This window comes from Erythrolamprus reginae, chromosome 11, assembly GCF_031021105.1.
Source record: "Erythrolamprus reginae isolate rEryReg1 chromosome 11, rEryReg1.hap1, whole genome shotgun sequence".
Lineage (NCBI taxonomy): Eukaryota > Metazoa > Chordata > Lepidosauria > Squamata > Dipsadidae > Erythrolamprus > Erythrolamprus reginae.
The window spans coordinates 9,750,104-9,766,209 of record NC_091960.1 but is presented as its reverse complement, the minus strand read 5'-3'; the positions used below and the strand labels follow the sequence as shown (position 1 = coordinate 9,766,209).

The 16,106-nt window shown below is 41.4% G+C and overlaps 1 protein-coding gene across 1 annotated transcript in view; it reads right to left on the bottom strand.

Moving 5' to 3' along the window:
• The window catches only part of ATP4A (ATPase H+/K+ transporting subunit alpha), a 58,970-nt gene extending 50,625 nt beyond the window's left edge, over positions 1-8,345 (bottom strand). Inside the window, exon 1 of the mRNA XM_070763962.1 lies at positions 8,307-8,345. Coding sequence (XP_070620063.1) covers positions 8,307-8,318 — 12 coding nt within the window. The 5' untranslated portion in view covers positions 8,319-8,345. The remainder of the gene's footprint in view (positions 1-8,306) is intronic.
• Positions 8,346-16,106: the final 7,761 nt, after the last annotated feature.

The following is a 16,106-nucleotide window of genomic DNA, read 5'->3' as shown; positions in this document are numbered from 1 at the left end:
AATAGTTGCAGGAACTGGGCATGGCTAGTTTAATGAAAAGAAGGATTAAGAGAGACATGAGAGCAGTGTTCCAATATCTCAGAAGTAGCCAATAAGAAGAGGGAGTCAAGCACCTGGAGGGTAGAACAAGAAGCAAAAATGGGTGAGCAGTGTGGTCGGGCGGAGAGGGGCGGCATACAAATCTAAATAAACATAAACATAAACAATTAATCAAGAAGCAACCTAGAACTAAGGAGAAATTTCCTGATGATTAGAACAATTAATCCATGGAACAACTTGCCTCCAGAAGTTGTGAATGCTCCAACACTGGAAGTTGTTAAGAAGAGGTTAGGTAACCATTTGTCTGAAGTGGTATAAAGTTTCCTGCCTAAGCAACAAGGTGGGGTGGAATAGAAGACTTCCAAGGTCTTCCAACTCTTACTCTGTAATACATCTCCTTGTAAGGGTTGGAGAGATGTTTTGTTTTGTAAAAACATATCAAAGTGACATGTGAATTCTCCCTATATTCTCTTCTATTGCTATTTCTATTATCAGTACTACTATAATTACTAAGACATGTTACTTTTCAATGATAAATTTTGTATTGTATACCGCTACTATTCAATATACTATTGCTATTATTACAACTCTATTACAATTGCCTACATTCCAGGGGTCTCCAACCTTGGCAATTTTAAGACTTGTGGTCTTCAACTCCTAGAATTCCACAGCCAGCTTGGAGACTCCTGTACTATGCCCTACACTGTCAGGCATCAATGTTTATTTCATTTATTTATGTATCTATTAATTGTATTTATATGCCAATTTATTTTAAACCTGTTCTGTCTTAATTCTCCTGTCTGTTGTGGTGAGCTCTGGCCCAGCTCTTGTCCCAAGGACTGTGGATGTGGGGGAGACATCCACATGCTGCAGGCCTGTTTTCCCCCCCCCTTGGTGGAATCTGCTGATGAAGGCTCCTCTGACCAAGAAGACATGAGTGACAGGGAGGAGGAGAGTGCGGCAGACAGCTCAGAAGGAGATCAATTATCTAGCTCCTCCTTGGATTCAGAACAAGAGTTAATGATACAGCCAGGCATGCGGAGAGCGATGCATAGGCAGCAACAATTGAGAGATTATTATCAAAGAAAATGAGGCCACCTGTGGTTGGGTGGGGCTGTGGTGATTAGTGAGGCTGCTATAAATAGCAGCCTGTGGGTTTGGCCGTTGAGGAGGATTATCTAATCGTTGTGTTTCATGACTGCTTTACTGACTTTGACCTTTTGTGTGCTGATTTTTCCCGGCTTTGAAACTAAACCAGAGCAAAGTGTGTTTCACTTTGTGAAAGAAGAAGGACTGTGAATTGCCTCACAGCTGCAAGCTAAGTATCACAGAACTGATAAGGGACTTGTACCAATTACCAGTTTGTTTGGAGACCAGTGCTCTTTGCTATACCAAAAGAGGGCTTAGTTTAAGGGAATTTTCATTATAAAGAACATTGTTTTGAATTTTCAAACGTGTGTGTGTCTGAAATTTGTACCTGTGAATTTTCAGGAGGAGTCTACCAGAGAGCCCGGCAGAATACTGTCTTTGAAATTTCTTCTTTTTTCCTGTTAAGGGCCATCTTTTTTTACACTGTGTTTTGTCTGGCTGGGCTGCTATTATTACTATTCCTCTCTTTTGGACCTTCTGGATCTTGTGAAGGAAAAAAAAAGAGCTTTTTCCATTTCTTTTGCTGATAGCTGTAATGTTCAAAACACAATCTCCTTCCACCCTTGTCTCAAGGTTGTAGCCTTATCAGCAACTCTGCTCTCCTGGCACTGGGGACAAGAGCACTTAGCAATAGCATATAGACACATATACCATTTCACAGCGCTTTCCCAGCCCTCTCTAAGTGCTTTACAGAGTCAGCCTATTGCCCCCAGCAATCTGGGTCTTCATTTTACCCACCTCGGAAGGATGGAAGGCTGAGTCAACCTTGACAAGACAAATAGGAGAGAAAGAGGGCAGCACGGGGGGCTGCAACGTTATTTAGTAGCCTGTTTTTTCCTCCTTGAAATAAAACATTCTGTTGTCTCTTGACAGGGTCAAAAAAGGGGAAACATTCCATCCAGTACATAGGACACACCAAGATATCAGAGTAGATAATCAGCAGAGTAGAAAATTCCCCTTTCTTTGTCTATAATGGCAAACTAATACTAAAGAAAATATGAAACGATTTGCTGTTCGCCCAGTTTCGGCAAATCAAAGGAAAAAGCCCTCTTGCTATGCCAAATGGTATGACTGGAGCCAGGCCTGCCTGCCCCCCCCTCTTTCTCTCCCCCCATCCCCCACCCCCGTGTGTGTGTGTGTGTGTGTGTGTGTGTGTATCTTAAATCTGGCAGTTTTGGAAACAGCACAGGTTGTGCTTTTTGGCAGAGATGCTTCCTGGCTGTTCCTTCTGCACTTTGATTTGTCTAACAAGATTTATAATCCTAATGGATTCTGGGTAGCGCATCACGGAAAAAAAAAAATCAAACGGCATTGTCGTTATAAAACTAGAACGTCAGCTTTATCTTTTACTAGCTAAATATCTGTGCCTCACCTCGGAACTATGTGATCGGGCTTGATAAATCGACACTCACAGCTTGAAAATTAATGAGTAGTTATGGGTCGGCCTCTCCTCTTCCTGTCTCTCCTCAGGATTACCCCACAGAATCCTCTCCCCTTCTCTCCCTCAGGCTGGCCTCATAGAAACGTCTCTTATTCTATCCCTTTCTCTCCCTCAGCCTTGCCCCACAGAATCCTCCCCTATCCTATTCCCTTCTCTCCCTCAGCCCACAGAATCCCCCCATCCCATCCCTTTCTCTCCCTCAGCCTTCCCCCACAGAATCCTCTCCCCTTCTCTCCCTCAGCCCACAGAATCTCCCACATCCCATCCCTTTCTCTCCCTCAGCCTTGCCCCACGGAATCCTCCCCTATCCTATTCCCTTCTCTCCCTCAGCCCACAGAATCTCCCACATCCCATCCCTTTCTCTCCCTCAGCCTTCCCCCACAGAATCCTCTCCCCTTCTCCCTCTCACGCTTGTCTCACAGATGCCTCCTCTATTATAGCCTCTTCTTTCCCTCAGCCTTTCCCAACAGATAGCCTTGCCTATCCTCTCCCCTTCTCTTCCTCAGGCTTACCACACAGAGGCACCTCCTATTCTCTCCCTCAGGCTTGCCTCACAGAATCCTCCCCATCCTATCCCCTGCTTGCTGTTGTGAAAGTAAAACTGAACCTGAAACTCCTCTCCTCTGTTTGTGTTTTTGCATTTGGAGCAGATTTCTTTTCAGGTGGGGAGGGGGGGTAGAACTCCTTAGCATCAGAGCATGTTAATAATAATATAAGAAATACTAATGCTCTGGTTGTCATTTTAAAAAAAATCCTTTCTTAGAAGCCAAGAGGAACATACGTGGCAAATTTAAAGTTTGCAAGCTTTACAGTTCAGGAGATTTCATAATTATGGCCTGAGTGATTTTTGCTTTTTTTATATATAGATATGTTGGTTTGTTTTCTTTACCTCTCTGCTCTCCTCTCCTCTATATGTGTTCTAGCCGGTTCTAACCAGTTCTTTAGAACCATTAGTAAACCAGTGATGACATAACTGAGCCGATTCTGTCGGCGGTGGTCCGTGGGTGCCACAATCTTGGGTTTTGCTTCTGTGCATGTGCAGAAGTTATTTTTTTAAATTGCTGCATGGCCCTGAGCGAACTGGCAGCGAAAGGATTGAAAACCCACCCCGACATGTGCAAACAAACATATACACATGCCTATTGGTTTAAATGTACAAATTCTTGATGGTCTCAACCCACAGGTAAAGATAGAGATGAGAACTAACACATGAGCATCTGATTTACCATTTCCTTACCTGCATATTCTTTACTAAGCTTCTCTACCCCAGCAATAGCTGGGTGAGCACCCCCACCCTGGCTAACCATGCACTCAGATTATAAATGCTATGCTAAACCTGATCTTGTGTTTTATAGCAATGTAGATCTATCTACATCAATGATCTCTGTGACCATATTGAAAGCAACTGTGTTCTTTTTGCCGACGATGTGAAACTTTTCAACACCACTGATAATACACTCACCCTCCAGTAAGACCTGGACTTTGTCTCAGACTGGTCTAACACCTGGCAACTTCAAATATCAACCAACAAATGCTCTACCCTCCACATTGGCAAAAAGAATCCTAACCGCACATAGGAACTGAATAAACAACCTCTCACGGCTAACCCATATTCAGTAAAAGACCCTGGAATACTAATATCGAATGACCTAAGTGCTAAAGCCCACTGCAACTATATCGCCAAAAAAGCCTCTAGAGTTGTTAACATGATCCTATGCAGCTTCTGCTCAGGCAATCTCACTCTACTCACAAGAGCCTACAAAACTTTTGCCAGACCCATCCTAGACTACTGCTCATCTGTCTCAGACATCAACACCCTTGAAAATGTCCAAAGATATTTCACCAGAAGAGCCCTTCACTCCTCCACTCGAAACAGAATATCCTACGAAAATAGACTTACATTCCTAGGCCTAGAAAGCCTAGAACTACGGCGTCTAAAACATGATTTGAGTATTGCCCACAAGATCATATGCGGCAATGTCCTACCAGTCAATGACTACTTCAGCTTCAACTGCAACAACACAAGAGCACACAACAAATTCAAACTCAATACGAACCGCGCCAAACTTGACTGTAAAAAATATGATTTCAACAATCGAGTTATCGAAGCGTGGAACTCATTGCTGGACTCAATAATGTCAACCCCTAACCCCCAACACTTCTCCCTCAGACTCTCCACGATTGACCTCTCCAGGTTCCTAAGAGGCCAGTAAGGGGCGTACATAAGTGCACTGGAGTGCCTTTCGTCCCCTATCCAATTGTCTTTCCTTTCTTTCACCTATCTTATATATTCTCTTCCTGTCATATATCCTCTCTTCTAAGCCCACTTTCATCCTTTTTATATTATCAAATGTCTATTTTCTTCCTATGTACTTGTGTATTGGACAAATGAATAAATAATAAATAAATCTACCAGGCTAGAAAACCGGGAGACCATAAGTTTTAGTCCTTCCCCTTAACTACAAAGTCAGTTGCAATTAAAATGAGTTGGACTAGTTACTTTCTCTCGGACTGGTTGAAGCAGTTACCTTCTCTCTTGGACCAGTTACTTCCTCTCAGCCCTAGGAAGGAAGCAATGGCAAACCACTTCTGCAATTTTACCAGGAAAACTACAGGAACTTGTCCAAGCAGCCTCCGTGAATCAGACATGATTGGATGGAAAAATGACTCAGGATTTTGGATGAAAAATTTCACTGTAAATAATTGAGCTGACAATTCATTCTGGAGAACCCTAGAGTGGAGCAGCGGTTCTCAATGAAATATGGTGACTTGTATCCTGGTCAAGAAGTGACTCCATTTTACCAGAATCAACTCTGCTTTATATGGACAGATCGTGATATAACACCCCATCAACAACACTGCCCTCATTCTTCTCATCACGAAATGGCTTTGGATAGAGCCTGTTGGACATCCAGGCGACAGCCATCGTAAATAGTTATAAACAGCAATAAAAAAAACCCAACCTGTGCTTTTTATTTTTTGTGTGAACTGTGCCATAATTTAGCAATCGTTTGAATGGTATGAAAAAACAGAACAGGATTTGAGGGTAAAAATATCAAATATTACTTGGGTGTTTAGCTTAGTTTAAAGAAAGATATAACAAACAAAAAGAGCAATCAAAGAATTCATATAAATTTAATGAACGGCTGATTAATTAACTAATCCACCTTTGGAAGATTGCAAGAATTATAATGGTAGCCCTGTTCTGAATTCAGCTATAAAAGTCTATATCACAAAAGAACACATCAAATTGGTATTTCACGCCAGTAAAACTAGCACACTTCCAGAGGAAAGGGAAAGGAAATTGCTGGCATGGTTGCCAAATAAAAGGAGTTTTTATGCATATGCTCTGGGAATGTGTTGAAGTTCAAAAATTTTGGAAGGAAGTACAGAATGAAATAAATAATATGCTAAACATTAATTGGATAATTACGAAAGAATTAGCAACACTAGTTAAATATGGGGAATTACGAGAATTTAAAGAAATCAAAACAGCAGCTTTGGAAAGCGCTCAAGCAGTAGTGGTATTAGGGTGGAAGGACAGCAATCAATGGACAATCCAGAATTGGTACTGGTACATGGTGGACCACATCCACTTCGAAATTATGGAAATAAGATCCAATAACTTTGATGAAAATAAAATGGAGAAGCTGATGGCACGATGGAATAAGGTGAAAAATTATATCTTAAGTAGAATTTATGACGACAACGTGAAAAATAAATTCCAATCACTTTTTGTAGGTAAAGAAATGTAAACCGGAGCTAAGGAAGAAATAGAAACTTATTGCAAATAATTTAACCCCCTAAATGGTGGCAGGGTTTTATTGGTGTTGGGCACGTTTTCTTTTAAGTATTTTTGTTGTTGTAATAAAATTTAATTAAAAAAAATATTATATTAAAAAAAAAATGTAAAAAGAACACATCAAGTCTGGCATCCACATGCAGAAAAGTCTTTAGTGGTTAGTCAACTAGATGTTAACCTAGTTTGGTTAATGAAACATCTGCAAAAAACTTAATAATGACGAAGCTCAGATAGCACCCAGGAGCCCTCATTTCAACCCTGAGCTATAACTATTCTCCTTCATTGGCAGAGAAATTTGTAAGGAAATGTTTGAATAAACCATGGCCGTTTATTTCTTTTGTCAGATCTGTGACATCTGTCTACATCTTACTTGACCGAAATATTGCTTGGCTGAAATAATTGTTCCTCTCTATTGAATAGTGTCGAAAATACAGTTCCAGTAATAGATTAGGCAGAAAAAAATCCCCAAATTTCCCAAATGCTTTTTGCTTTTCTTAAAGAGTGCAGTCATTTTTGTTTAACAGAATAACATAGTTGGAAGGGACCCTGGAGGTCTTATAGACCAACCCCTTGCTCAGATAGGAAACCCTACACTATTCCAGAAACGGTTGTCAAATCTTAAAAACTCCAACTTCTGGAAAGAAGTCATTCCACTGTCAGAAAACTCATACCTGGTTGTCAATCTGTTCTTAAAACCTCCACAGTTAGAGCACCTACAATTTCCACTGACCAATTTAAGAAATATATCCTTAGTTCTAGATTGCTTCTGTCCTTGATTAATTTCCCTCCATTGCTTCTTGTCCTACCCTAAGGTACTTTGGAGATTAGGTTGGTCTCCTCTTCTTTGTGTTAGTCCCTCGAATATTGAAACACAGCTATCATGTCATCCGGAGTCCTTCTTTTCATTAAACATGACATACCCAATTCCTGCAAACATTCTTCATATATTTTAGCCTCCAGTCCCCTAATCATCTTTGTTGATCTTTCTAGAGTCTCAACATCTTTTTTTTAATATCGTGGCGACCAAAACCAGATGCAGTACTCCAATTATGGTCTTACCAAGGCATTATAAAGTGGCATTTACTCTTCACATGATCTTGATTCTATCTCTTTGTTAATACAGCCTAACACTTTAGATCCTGCGAATATCAACTCCACAAAAACTAGCTTTGCTGAGACGTTCATTCCAGATGTCTTCTATGGTTTATCGCATGCTAACCCCATTCACAAGCAGAATCAGCAGTTCAGCGGTGTGCCATGTAGAAAAAAATATTTTAAAAAACCGTTTGCCTCCCTAGATTTACAGGTAAAAGGAAAAAACAATATCTCCAGAGCTTTAGGGGACCTGAGGCTAAAACATATGATGAACAGTTGCAAGTACTTGGTAGGCTAGTCTACTGAAGACAAGGACCATGGGAGACATGATAGAAGTGTTTCAATACTTGAGGGGCTGCCATAGAGAGGAGGGGGGGTCAAGCTATTTTCCAAAGTACATGAAAATGTAATTAAACAAATATCATCCCGCAACAAGAAATCTAAGGAAATGAGTAAAGTTGTGTAAAAACCTTTGTGATGTACATTGTTCAAAAAAAATAAAGCAAACACTTAAAAAACAGAATATAACTTTGAGAAATCAAACTTCTGTGAAATCAAACTCTCCATTTAGGCAGCAACATTGATTGACAGTCAATTTCACATGCTGTTGTGCAAATGGAATAGTTGTGCAAAAAAAATATTCAATGAGAATATTTCATTCATTCACATCTGGGATGTGTTATTTGAGTGCTCCCTTCATTTTTTTGAGCAGTATATATATTTTTAATTTGCAAAATTTAATAAACGAAACTTTAAAAAATAAAATAGAAGCTTCCTTACCGCCTTCCCCATGGTGAATTCTTGAGGTCAACCAGATGGGCTGAAGGGGACCTTGGTGATGAAGGCTGCAGGTGATGCCAGACCCTGAGTAAACTGAGTAAACGGATGACCCCCCCAAGGTAAGTCCATTTTATAAATTCTTGTGGCTGCCAACCTGCCCTAAGAGTGAGGGGGAGGTCCCATGCGCCGTACACTCAGGTCTCGCTTGCGTATTTTTGAAGTCACACACCAAGAGGAGACAGCCCTGTAAGAGAGGACAAAACACACATACACACACTCAGCTATCCAAGTAAAAGCCACCTTGGATTGCCCCTTTCCCACTATCTCCTTCCGTACCAAACACGTGTAGGTGTCTGTGAACTTGAAGGTGAAGAATGTGTACGAACACCTTGTTCTTTTTTTTTAAAACAAAGAAGCTAGTAGATAAATAAGTAAATAAGACGTATCAAATGTTATGTTTTCAAACCAACGTCCAAACCAAAACTTAGCCGTCACTTAACGTTTGTGCTTTTCCAAATAGCGCAGAGGAATATTGATGTAGAAAATTTTATTTATTTATTTATTTATTAGATTTGTATGCCGCCCCCCTCTCCGTAGACTCGGGGCGGCTCACAACATACAATAAAACAATTCACAACAAATCTAATAAATGTAAAAAATTAAAAAACCCCATTGTTAAACCAGACATACACACAGACATACCATACATAAATTATATGTAAGGGGGGAATGGCTCAATTCCCCCATGCCTGACGGCAGCAGTGAGTTTTAAGGAGTTTACGGAAGGCAAGGAGGGTGGGGGCAGTTCTAATCTCCGGGGGGAGCTGTTTCCAGAGAGTCGGGGCCGCCACAGAGAAGGCTCTTCCCCTGGGACCCGCCAGACGACATTGTTTAGTCGACGGGACCCGGAGAAGGCCAATACTGTGGGACCTAATCGGTCACTGGGATTCGTGCGGCAGAAGGAGGTCCGGGAGATATTCTGGTCCTTTTGTACTAAACTGCATGAAAATTCTGCATTAAGAGCCTTGGTGGCACAGTGGTTAGAGTGCAGTACAGCAAGCTACTTCTGCTGATCACCAGTTGCCAGCAGTTTGGAAGATCGAATCTCAGTAGGCTTAAGGTTGATTCAGCCTTCCATCCTTCCAAGGTCGGTCAAATGAGGACCCAGATTGTTGGGGGCAATATGCTTATTCTCTGTAAATTGCTAAGAGAGGGCTGTGAAGCACTGTGAAGCGGTATATAAGTCCAAATGCTATTGCTATTATGCATTTTAATAAGGGGAGTACTGTGTACATTAGACAAAACAATTGTCCAAATGCAATCTGGGCAAAGTAGGTATCTAAAGTGGAAGGTTTATAAAATGAGACATTTAAAAAAAATGATATTGGTATTTCCTCCCATTCCTTTCTATATTGGCCAGTAAAGATTTGGCAGCTTAGAAACAGATTCTGATGGCAATAGCTCTCAATAAAGTAATTACTTTATAAATGAAATGGTGGTTTGAAAAATGAAGCCATTTAACCCAGAGCCATAAAAAAAAAATCCATTTGGAAACCTTTTCTATAATGTGATGGAATAATAGAATAGGTTGGAAGGGACCTTGGAGGTCTTCAAGTCCAACCCCCTGCTTAGGCAGGAAACCCTACATCACTTCAGATAAGTGGTTAGCCTATCTCTTCTTAAAAACTTCCAGTTTTGGAATATTCACAACTTCTGGAGGCAAGCTGCTCTATTGATTAATTGTTCTAACGGTCAGGAAATTTCTTCTTAGTTCTAAGTTACTTCTCTCCTTGTTTAGTTTCCACCCATTGCTTCTTGTTCTACCCTCAGGTGCTTTGGAGAATAGGTTGGCTCTTTCTTCTTTGTGGCAACCCCTGAGATACTGGAACACTGCTATCATGTCTCTCCTGGTCCTTCTTTTCATTAAACCAGCCATGCCCAGTTCCTGCAACCGTTCTTCATATGTTTTAGCCTCCAGTCTCCTAATCCTCTTTGTCGCTCTTCTCTGCACTTTTTCTAGAGTCTCAACATCCTTTTTGCATCGTGGCGACCAAAACTGAATGCAGTATTCCAAGTGTGGCCTTGCCAGGGCCTTATAAAGTGGTATTAACACTTCACGTGATCTTGATTATAACTCTTAATGCAGCCTAGAACTGTGTTGGCTTTTTTGGCAGCTGCTGCACACGGCTGGCTCATATTTAAATAGTTGTCCACTAGGTCTCCAAGATCCCTCTCACAGTTACTACATGGGGCTACCTTTGAAAAATGTTCGGAAACTTCAGATCGTGCAGAATGCAGCTGCGAGAGCAATCATGGGCTTCCCCAAATATGCCCATGTTACACCAACACTCCGCAGTCTGCATTGGTTGCCGATCACTTTCCGGTCACAATTCAAAGTGTTGGTTATGACCTATAAAGCCCTTCATGGCATCGGACCAGATTATCTCACGAATCCGAGCGACCAGCTAGGTCCCACAGAGTGGATCTTCTCCGGGTCCCGTCAACCAAACAATGTCGCTTGGCGGGACCCAGGGGAAGAGCCTTCTCTGTGGCGGCCCTGGCCCTCTGGAACCAACTCCCCCCAAAGATTAGAATTGCCCCCACCTTCCTTGCCTTTCGTAAGCTTCTTAAAACCCACCTCTGCCGTCAGGCATGGGGGAATTGAGATCCTCTTTCCCCCTAGGCCTTTACAATTCTATGCATGGTATGTCTGTATGTATGTTTGGTTTCTTATATTAATGGGTTTTTAATCATTCTTAGTATTGAATTACTATTGTACACTGTTTTATTGTTGCTGTTAGCTGCCCCGAGTCTCCGGAGAGGGGCGACATTCAAATAAAATAATAAAATAAAATAAAATAAAATAAAATAAAATAAAATAAAATAAAATAAAATAAAATAAAATAAAATAAAATAAAATAAAATAAAATAAAATAAAATAAAATAAAATAAAATAAAATAAAATAAAATAAAATAAAATAAAATAATAAAATAATAAAATAAAATAAAATAAAATAAAATAAAATAAAATAAAATCAATGTACCACATATACTGTACCTGTGCATTTTGTTTTTCTTGCCTTAAATGTAGAACCTTACTTTTTTCACCATTCAATTTCATTTTGCGTTGTGTTTCGCTCTAGCAATTCTCTGTGGATTTCCCATGGGCCTTTGCATCATAGCCACCCTTCGCTAAAGGACCTTGATAAGACCTTGCATCAGAGCTCTCAGGAGCTCCGACTTGTCAGCAGATCTCCACTTATCAAAGCCAAAGTTCTTTGGAAAATGTTGCCTGCTCTTATTCTTATCAATTTTGATGACCTTATGGAACAGGAAGGAGAGATAGGAAAGGAACAGCATTAGCGTCAAAAGAGCACAAGCACATGTGCCAACTTGCTTTTTGGACTGCAGTTCAACCAGAGTCATATCATATGGAAACTGCAGTTTAATGTTTCCAAATGTAAAATAATGCACTTGGGGAAAAGGAATCCTCAATCTGAGTATCGCATTGGCAGTTCTGTGTTAGCAAAAACTTCAGAAGAGAAGGATTTAGGGGCATAGTTCCCTCTAAGCTGAGCAGGTGAGCAATCGCTCACTTAAAAATCATCATCAACTCAGAGTTTTCCAAACCTGCCCAGAAGCCGAGAGGGAAATTTTATTATTATTTCTGTGTCGCCCAGTCCCGAAGGGACTGCCGCTCAGACACTATACTTTTCCGCCCACCCCAAAAAAAATTTAGAGAGAACACTGTTTAGGGGCAGTGATTTCTGACAGTCTCAAAATGGGTGAGCAGTGTGGTCGGGCGGTAGGAAAAGCAAGTAGGATGCTTGGCTGCATAGCTAGAGGTATAACAAGCAGGAAGAGGGAGACTGTGATCCCGCTGTATAGAGTGCTGGTGAGACCACATTTGGAATACTGTGTTCAGTTCTGGAGACGTCACCTACAAAAAGATATTGACAAAATTGAATGGGTCCAAAGACGGGCTACAAAAAAGGTGGAAGGTCTTAAGCATAAAACGTATCAGGAAAGACTTCATGAACTCAATCTGTATAGTCTGGAGGACAGAAGGAAAAGGGGGGACATGATCGAAACATTTAAATATGTTAAAAGGTTAAATAAGGTTCAGGAGGGAAGTGTTTTTAATAAGAAAGTGAACGCAAGAACAAGGGGACACAATCTGAAGTTAGTTGGGGGAAAGATCAAAAGCAACGTGAGAAAATATTATTTTACTGAAAGAGTAGTAGATCCTTGGAACAAACTTCCAGCAGACGTGGTTGGTAAATCCACAGTGACTGAATTTAAACATGCCTGGGATAAACATATATCCATTGTAAGATAAAATACAGGAAATAGTATAAGGGCAGACTAGATGGATCATGAGGTCTTTTTCTGCCGTCAGTCTTCTATGTTTCTATGTTTCTATCTTGAAGGCTGGGAACTTGCTTGTCATCTTTGTGGAGAAGACCATCTTCCTTTGTTTTGCCCCCAAAGCGATGACTGTGCTGTGGACGCATAGGTGCATCAGTGCAGCCTCCGTGGGGCCTCTCTAGGAATCTCCTGGGAGGAAACAAGGCCGTAAAAGTGGGGGAGCCTCTGTGGGGCCTCTCTAGGAATCTTCTTGGAGGAAACAGGGTCAGAAAGAGCAGGGAGAAGCCTCTGTGGGGCCTCTCTAGGAATCTCCTGGGAGGAAACAGGGCCTGTATCATCCCTGTGGTTTCCCCAATCGCACACATTATTTGCTTTTACATTGATTCCTATCGGGAAAATTGCTTCCTCTTACAACCTTTTCCACAAGAACCTGGTCACGGAATGAATTAAGTTCGTAAGTAGAGGTACCACTGTACTATTATCCTATACATGTTTGACAAATAAAATAAATAAATAAATAAACTTTGCCAGTAGTCAAAAAGCAACTGGAAAGCACCTAAAAAAACAAAGGCCATGGAAAAGGAAGGCTTCCCCCCACCCAGAGTAATGAAGTAATTGGGATTAATCCCCCCACCATATTCCTAATGGAAGCCGAGGAAAATAACCCTATTTGCCAAGAAATAAAGGCAGGCAAATATTGTTACATAGTTTGGTAATAAAATGTCCACATGAAAGCGGCGAAACTCAGAGAGCACTAGAAACAGCCCAGTAGGCAAATACTGGAATATTGCCTTTGGCCACAAGAATTGCAGTAAATGTCAAATGTTTAATTTATGGGGAGGTGGGAAAGTCCCACAGTAAGATTTCCTGTATGAAAAACAACCTATTGTGACTTCCTTAAATACCCACATTGGGTGTGCCAATGCAGATGATAAAAGATAATAAAAATGGAAAACGATAATAAAAAACCCCAGATCTTCCAACATCTAGAAATGAGTAAAGTGATATCTAGCAGTCAGCATTGGTTTGTTAAAACAGACCAAGCAAAACCAATCTTATCTGTAAAATACTGTGCACATAATGTACTTAGACTTCAGCAAAGCATTTGACAAAGTACACCACAATCTATTTCTTGGTAAGCTAGAAAAAAGTGGGATAGATACATCCCCCCCCCTGGATGGATTCATAACTGGCTGACAAACCATACTCAACGAATAGTCCTTAATGAGTCTACATCCATGATGGCGAATCTATGGCCTATGTCCAGTGGCACATGGAGCCATATCACGTCAGCTCAGGTCCAGCGTGCTCCAGCCAGCTGATTTTTGGGCCTTCTGGGCCCACTGGAAGTTGTGAAACAGCCTGGAAGAACAACAGGAAAGGCCCAGAGGGGGTGGGAAAGGCCCAGGGGGGATGGGAAAGGCCCATTTTTTGCTTCAGAGCATTTCTAGGAACCTGGGGAGGGAGAAAACGGCCTTCCCTGCCCCCCCTGGAGATCCTCCAGAGGCTGAAAACGTTCCATTTGCCGACTTCTGGTTAAACCGGAAGTTCCATTTTTTTGCTCTTCCCAAGCTTCAGAGCCTTTTTAGGTGCCCGTGGAGGGCAAAAATGGCCTCCCCCCTGGAGGACCTCCGGAGGCCTGAAATGGCCTGTTTCTCAACTTGCGGAAGGCCTTGAAGAACTTGAAGAACTTGAGAAACGTGAACGAAAAAAGATTCACTATCACTGCTCTAAATCTACATGGAGGGAAGTAAACAGGGAGGTATCACAAGGTTCTGTCTTAGGCCCAGTACTCTTCAATGAGGGGATAGAACAGGGGTCTCCAAACTTGGTCACTTTAAGACTTGTGGACTTCAACTCCCAGAATTCCCTGGCCAGCTTTGTTGTATAAACAAATAAAAAGCTTTGTTGGCTGGGGAATTCTGGGAGTTGAAGTCCACAAGTCTTAAAGTGACCAAGTTTGGAGACCCCTGGGATAGAAAGTGAACTAACTAAGTTTGCAGGTGATACTAAGTTGGCAGGAATAGCTTACACCATGGAAGACAGGCCAAATTTAATTAATTCACTAGGTTGGGTCCTTGAAGACAGCTCTGAAAGCCTCTGAGAAAGTTAGTGAATGAATGAATGAACGAACGAACGAAGAAACAAACAAACAAACAAACAAACAAATAAATAAAGTTCAGACTGGCAGACATCAACAGGAAAGATTTAGACTGAAGCCAAAGCAAGGTATTTTTGGGGATTCTTTAGTATGCTTTGTTTATGGTGATGTGTAACTATTTGATTTCTGGAGGAGAAAGAATAAAAATAATTGAAAAAAAAATACAGTGATGGTGAACCTTTTACACACCGAGTGACCAAAGTTCGTGCGCGGGCATGCCCAAACTGAAAGATGCATGGACAAGTGTGCATATTTATTTTTTATTTATTTCTTTATTTTGTCCAATACACAATGCATATAGAAGAGAATAGACATGGGGTAATATATATAAAGAAAAATATAAAAATAGAGAAGATATATGAAAGGAAAAAAATAAATATGATATATGAGATAAAGGAAAGACAATTGGACAGGGGACGAAAGGCACACTGGTGCACTTATGTACGCCCCTTACTGACCTCTTAGGAACCTGGAGAGGTCAATTGTGGATAGTCTAAGGGAGAAATGTTGGGGGTTAGGGGTTGACACTATTGAGTCTGGTAATATTGAGGTCAGTAAGGGGTGAGCATAAGTGTGCCTTCCGTCCCCTGTCTAATTGTCTCTCCTATATTTTATAGGCGAGGAGGCCGTTTGCCCAGCTTGGCCTGCTGCACCAGTTGCGGCCCTATTTGGACAGGGAGTCATTGCTCACAGTCGCTCATGCCCTCATCACCTCGAGCTTCGATTATTGCAACGCTCTCTACATGGGGCTACCTTTGAAAAGTGTTCGGAAACTTCAGATCATGCAGAAAGCAGCCGCAAGAGCCATCGTGGGGCTTCCAAGATTCACCCACGTTTCTTCAACACTCCGTGGCTTGCATTGGCTGCCGATCAGTTTACGGTCACAATTCAAAGTGTTGGTCATGACCTTTAAAGCCCTACATGGTATTGGACCAGAGTACCTCCGGAACCACCTTCTACCGCATGAATCCCAGTGACCGATAAGGTCCCAAAGAGTTGGCCTTCTCCGGGTTCCGTTGACTAAACAATGTTGTTTGGTGGGCCCCAGGGGAAGAGCCTTCTCTGTGGCGGCCTCGGCCCTCTGGAACCAACTCCCCCCGGAGATTAGAACTGCCCCCACCCTTCCTGTCTTTTGTAAACTACTTAAGACTCACTTATACCGCCAGGTATGGGGGAGTTGAGACATATTCCCCCCAGGCTATTTTTTATACTTTGTTTTATGTTTGGTATGAATGTTGCTGTTTGGTTTTTAAGTAATGATAGGGTTTTAT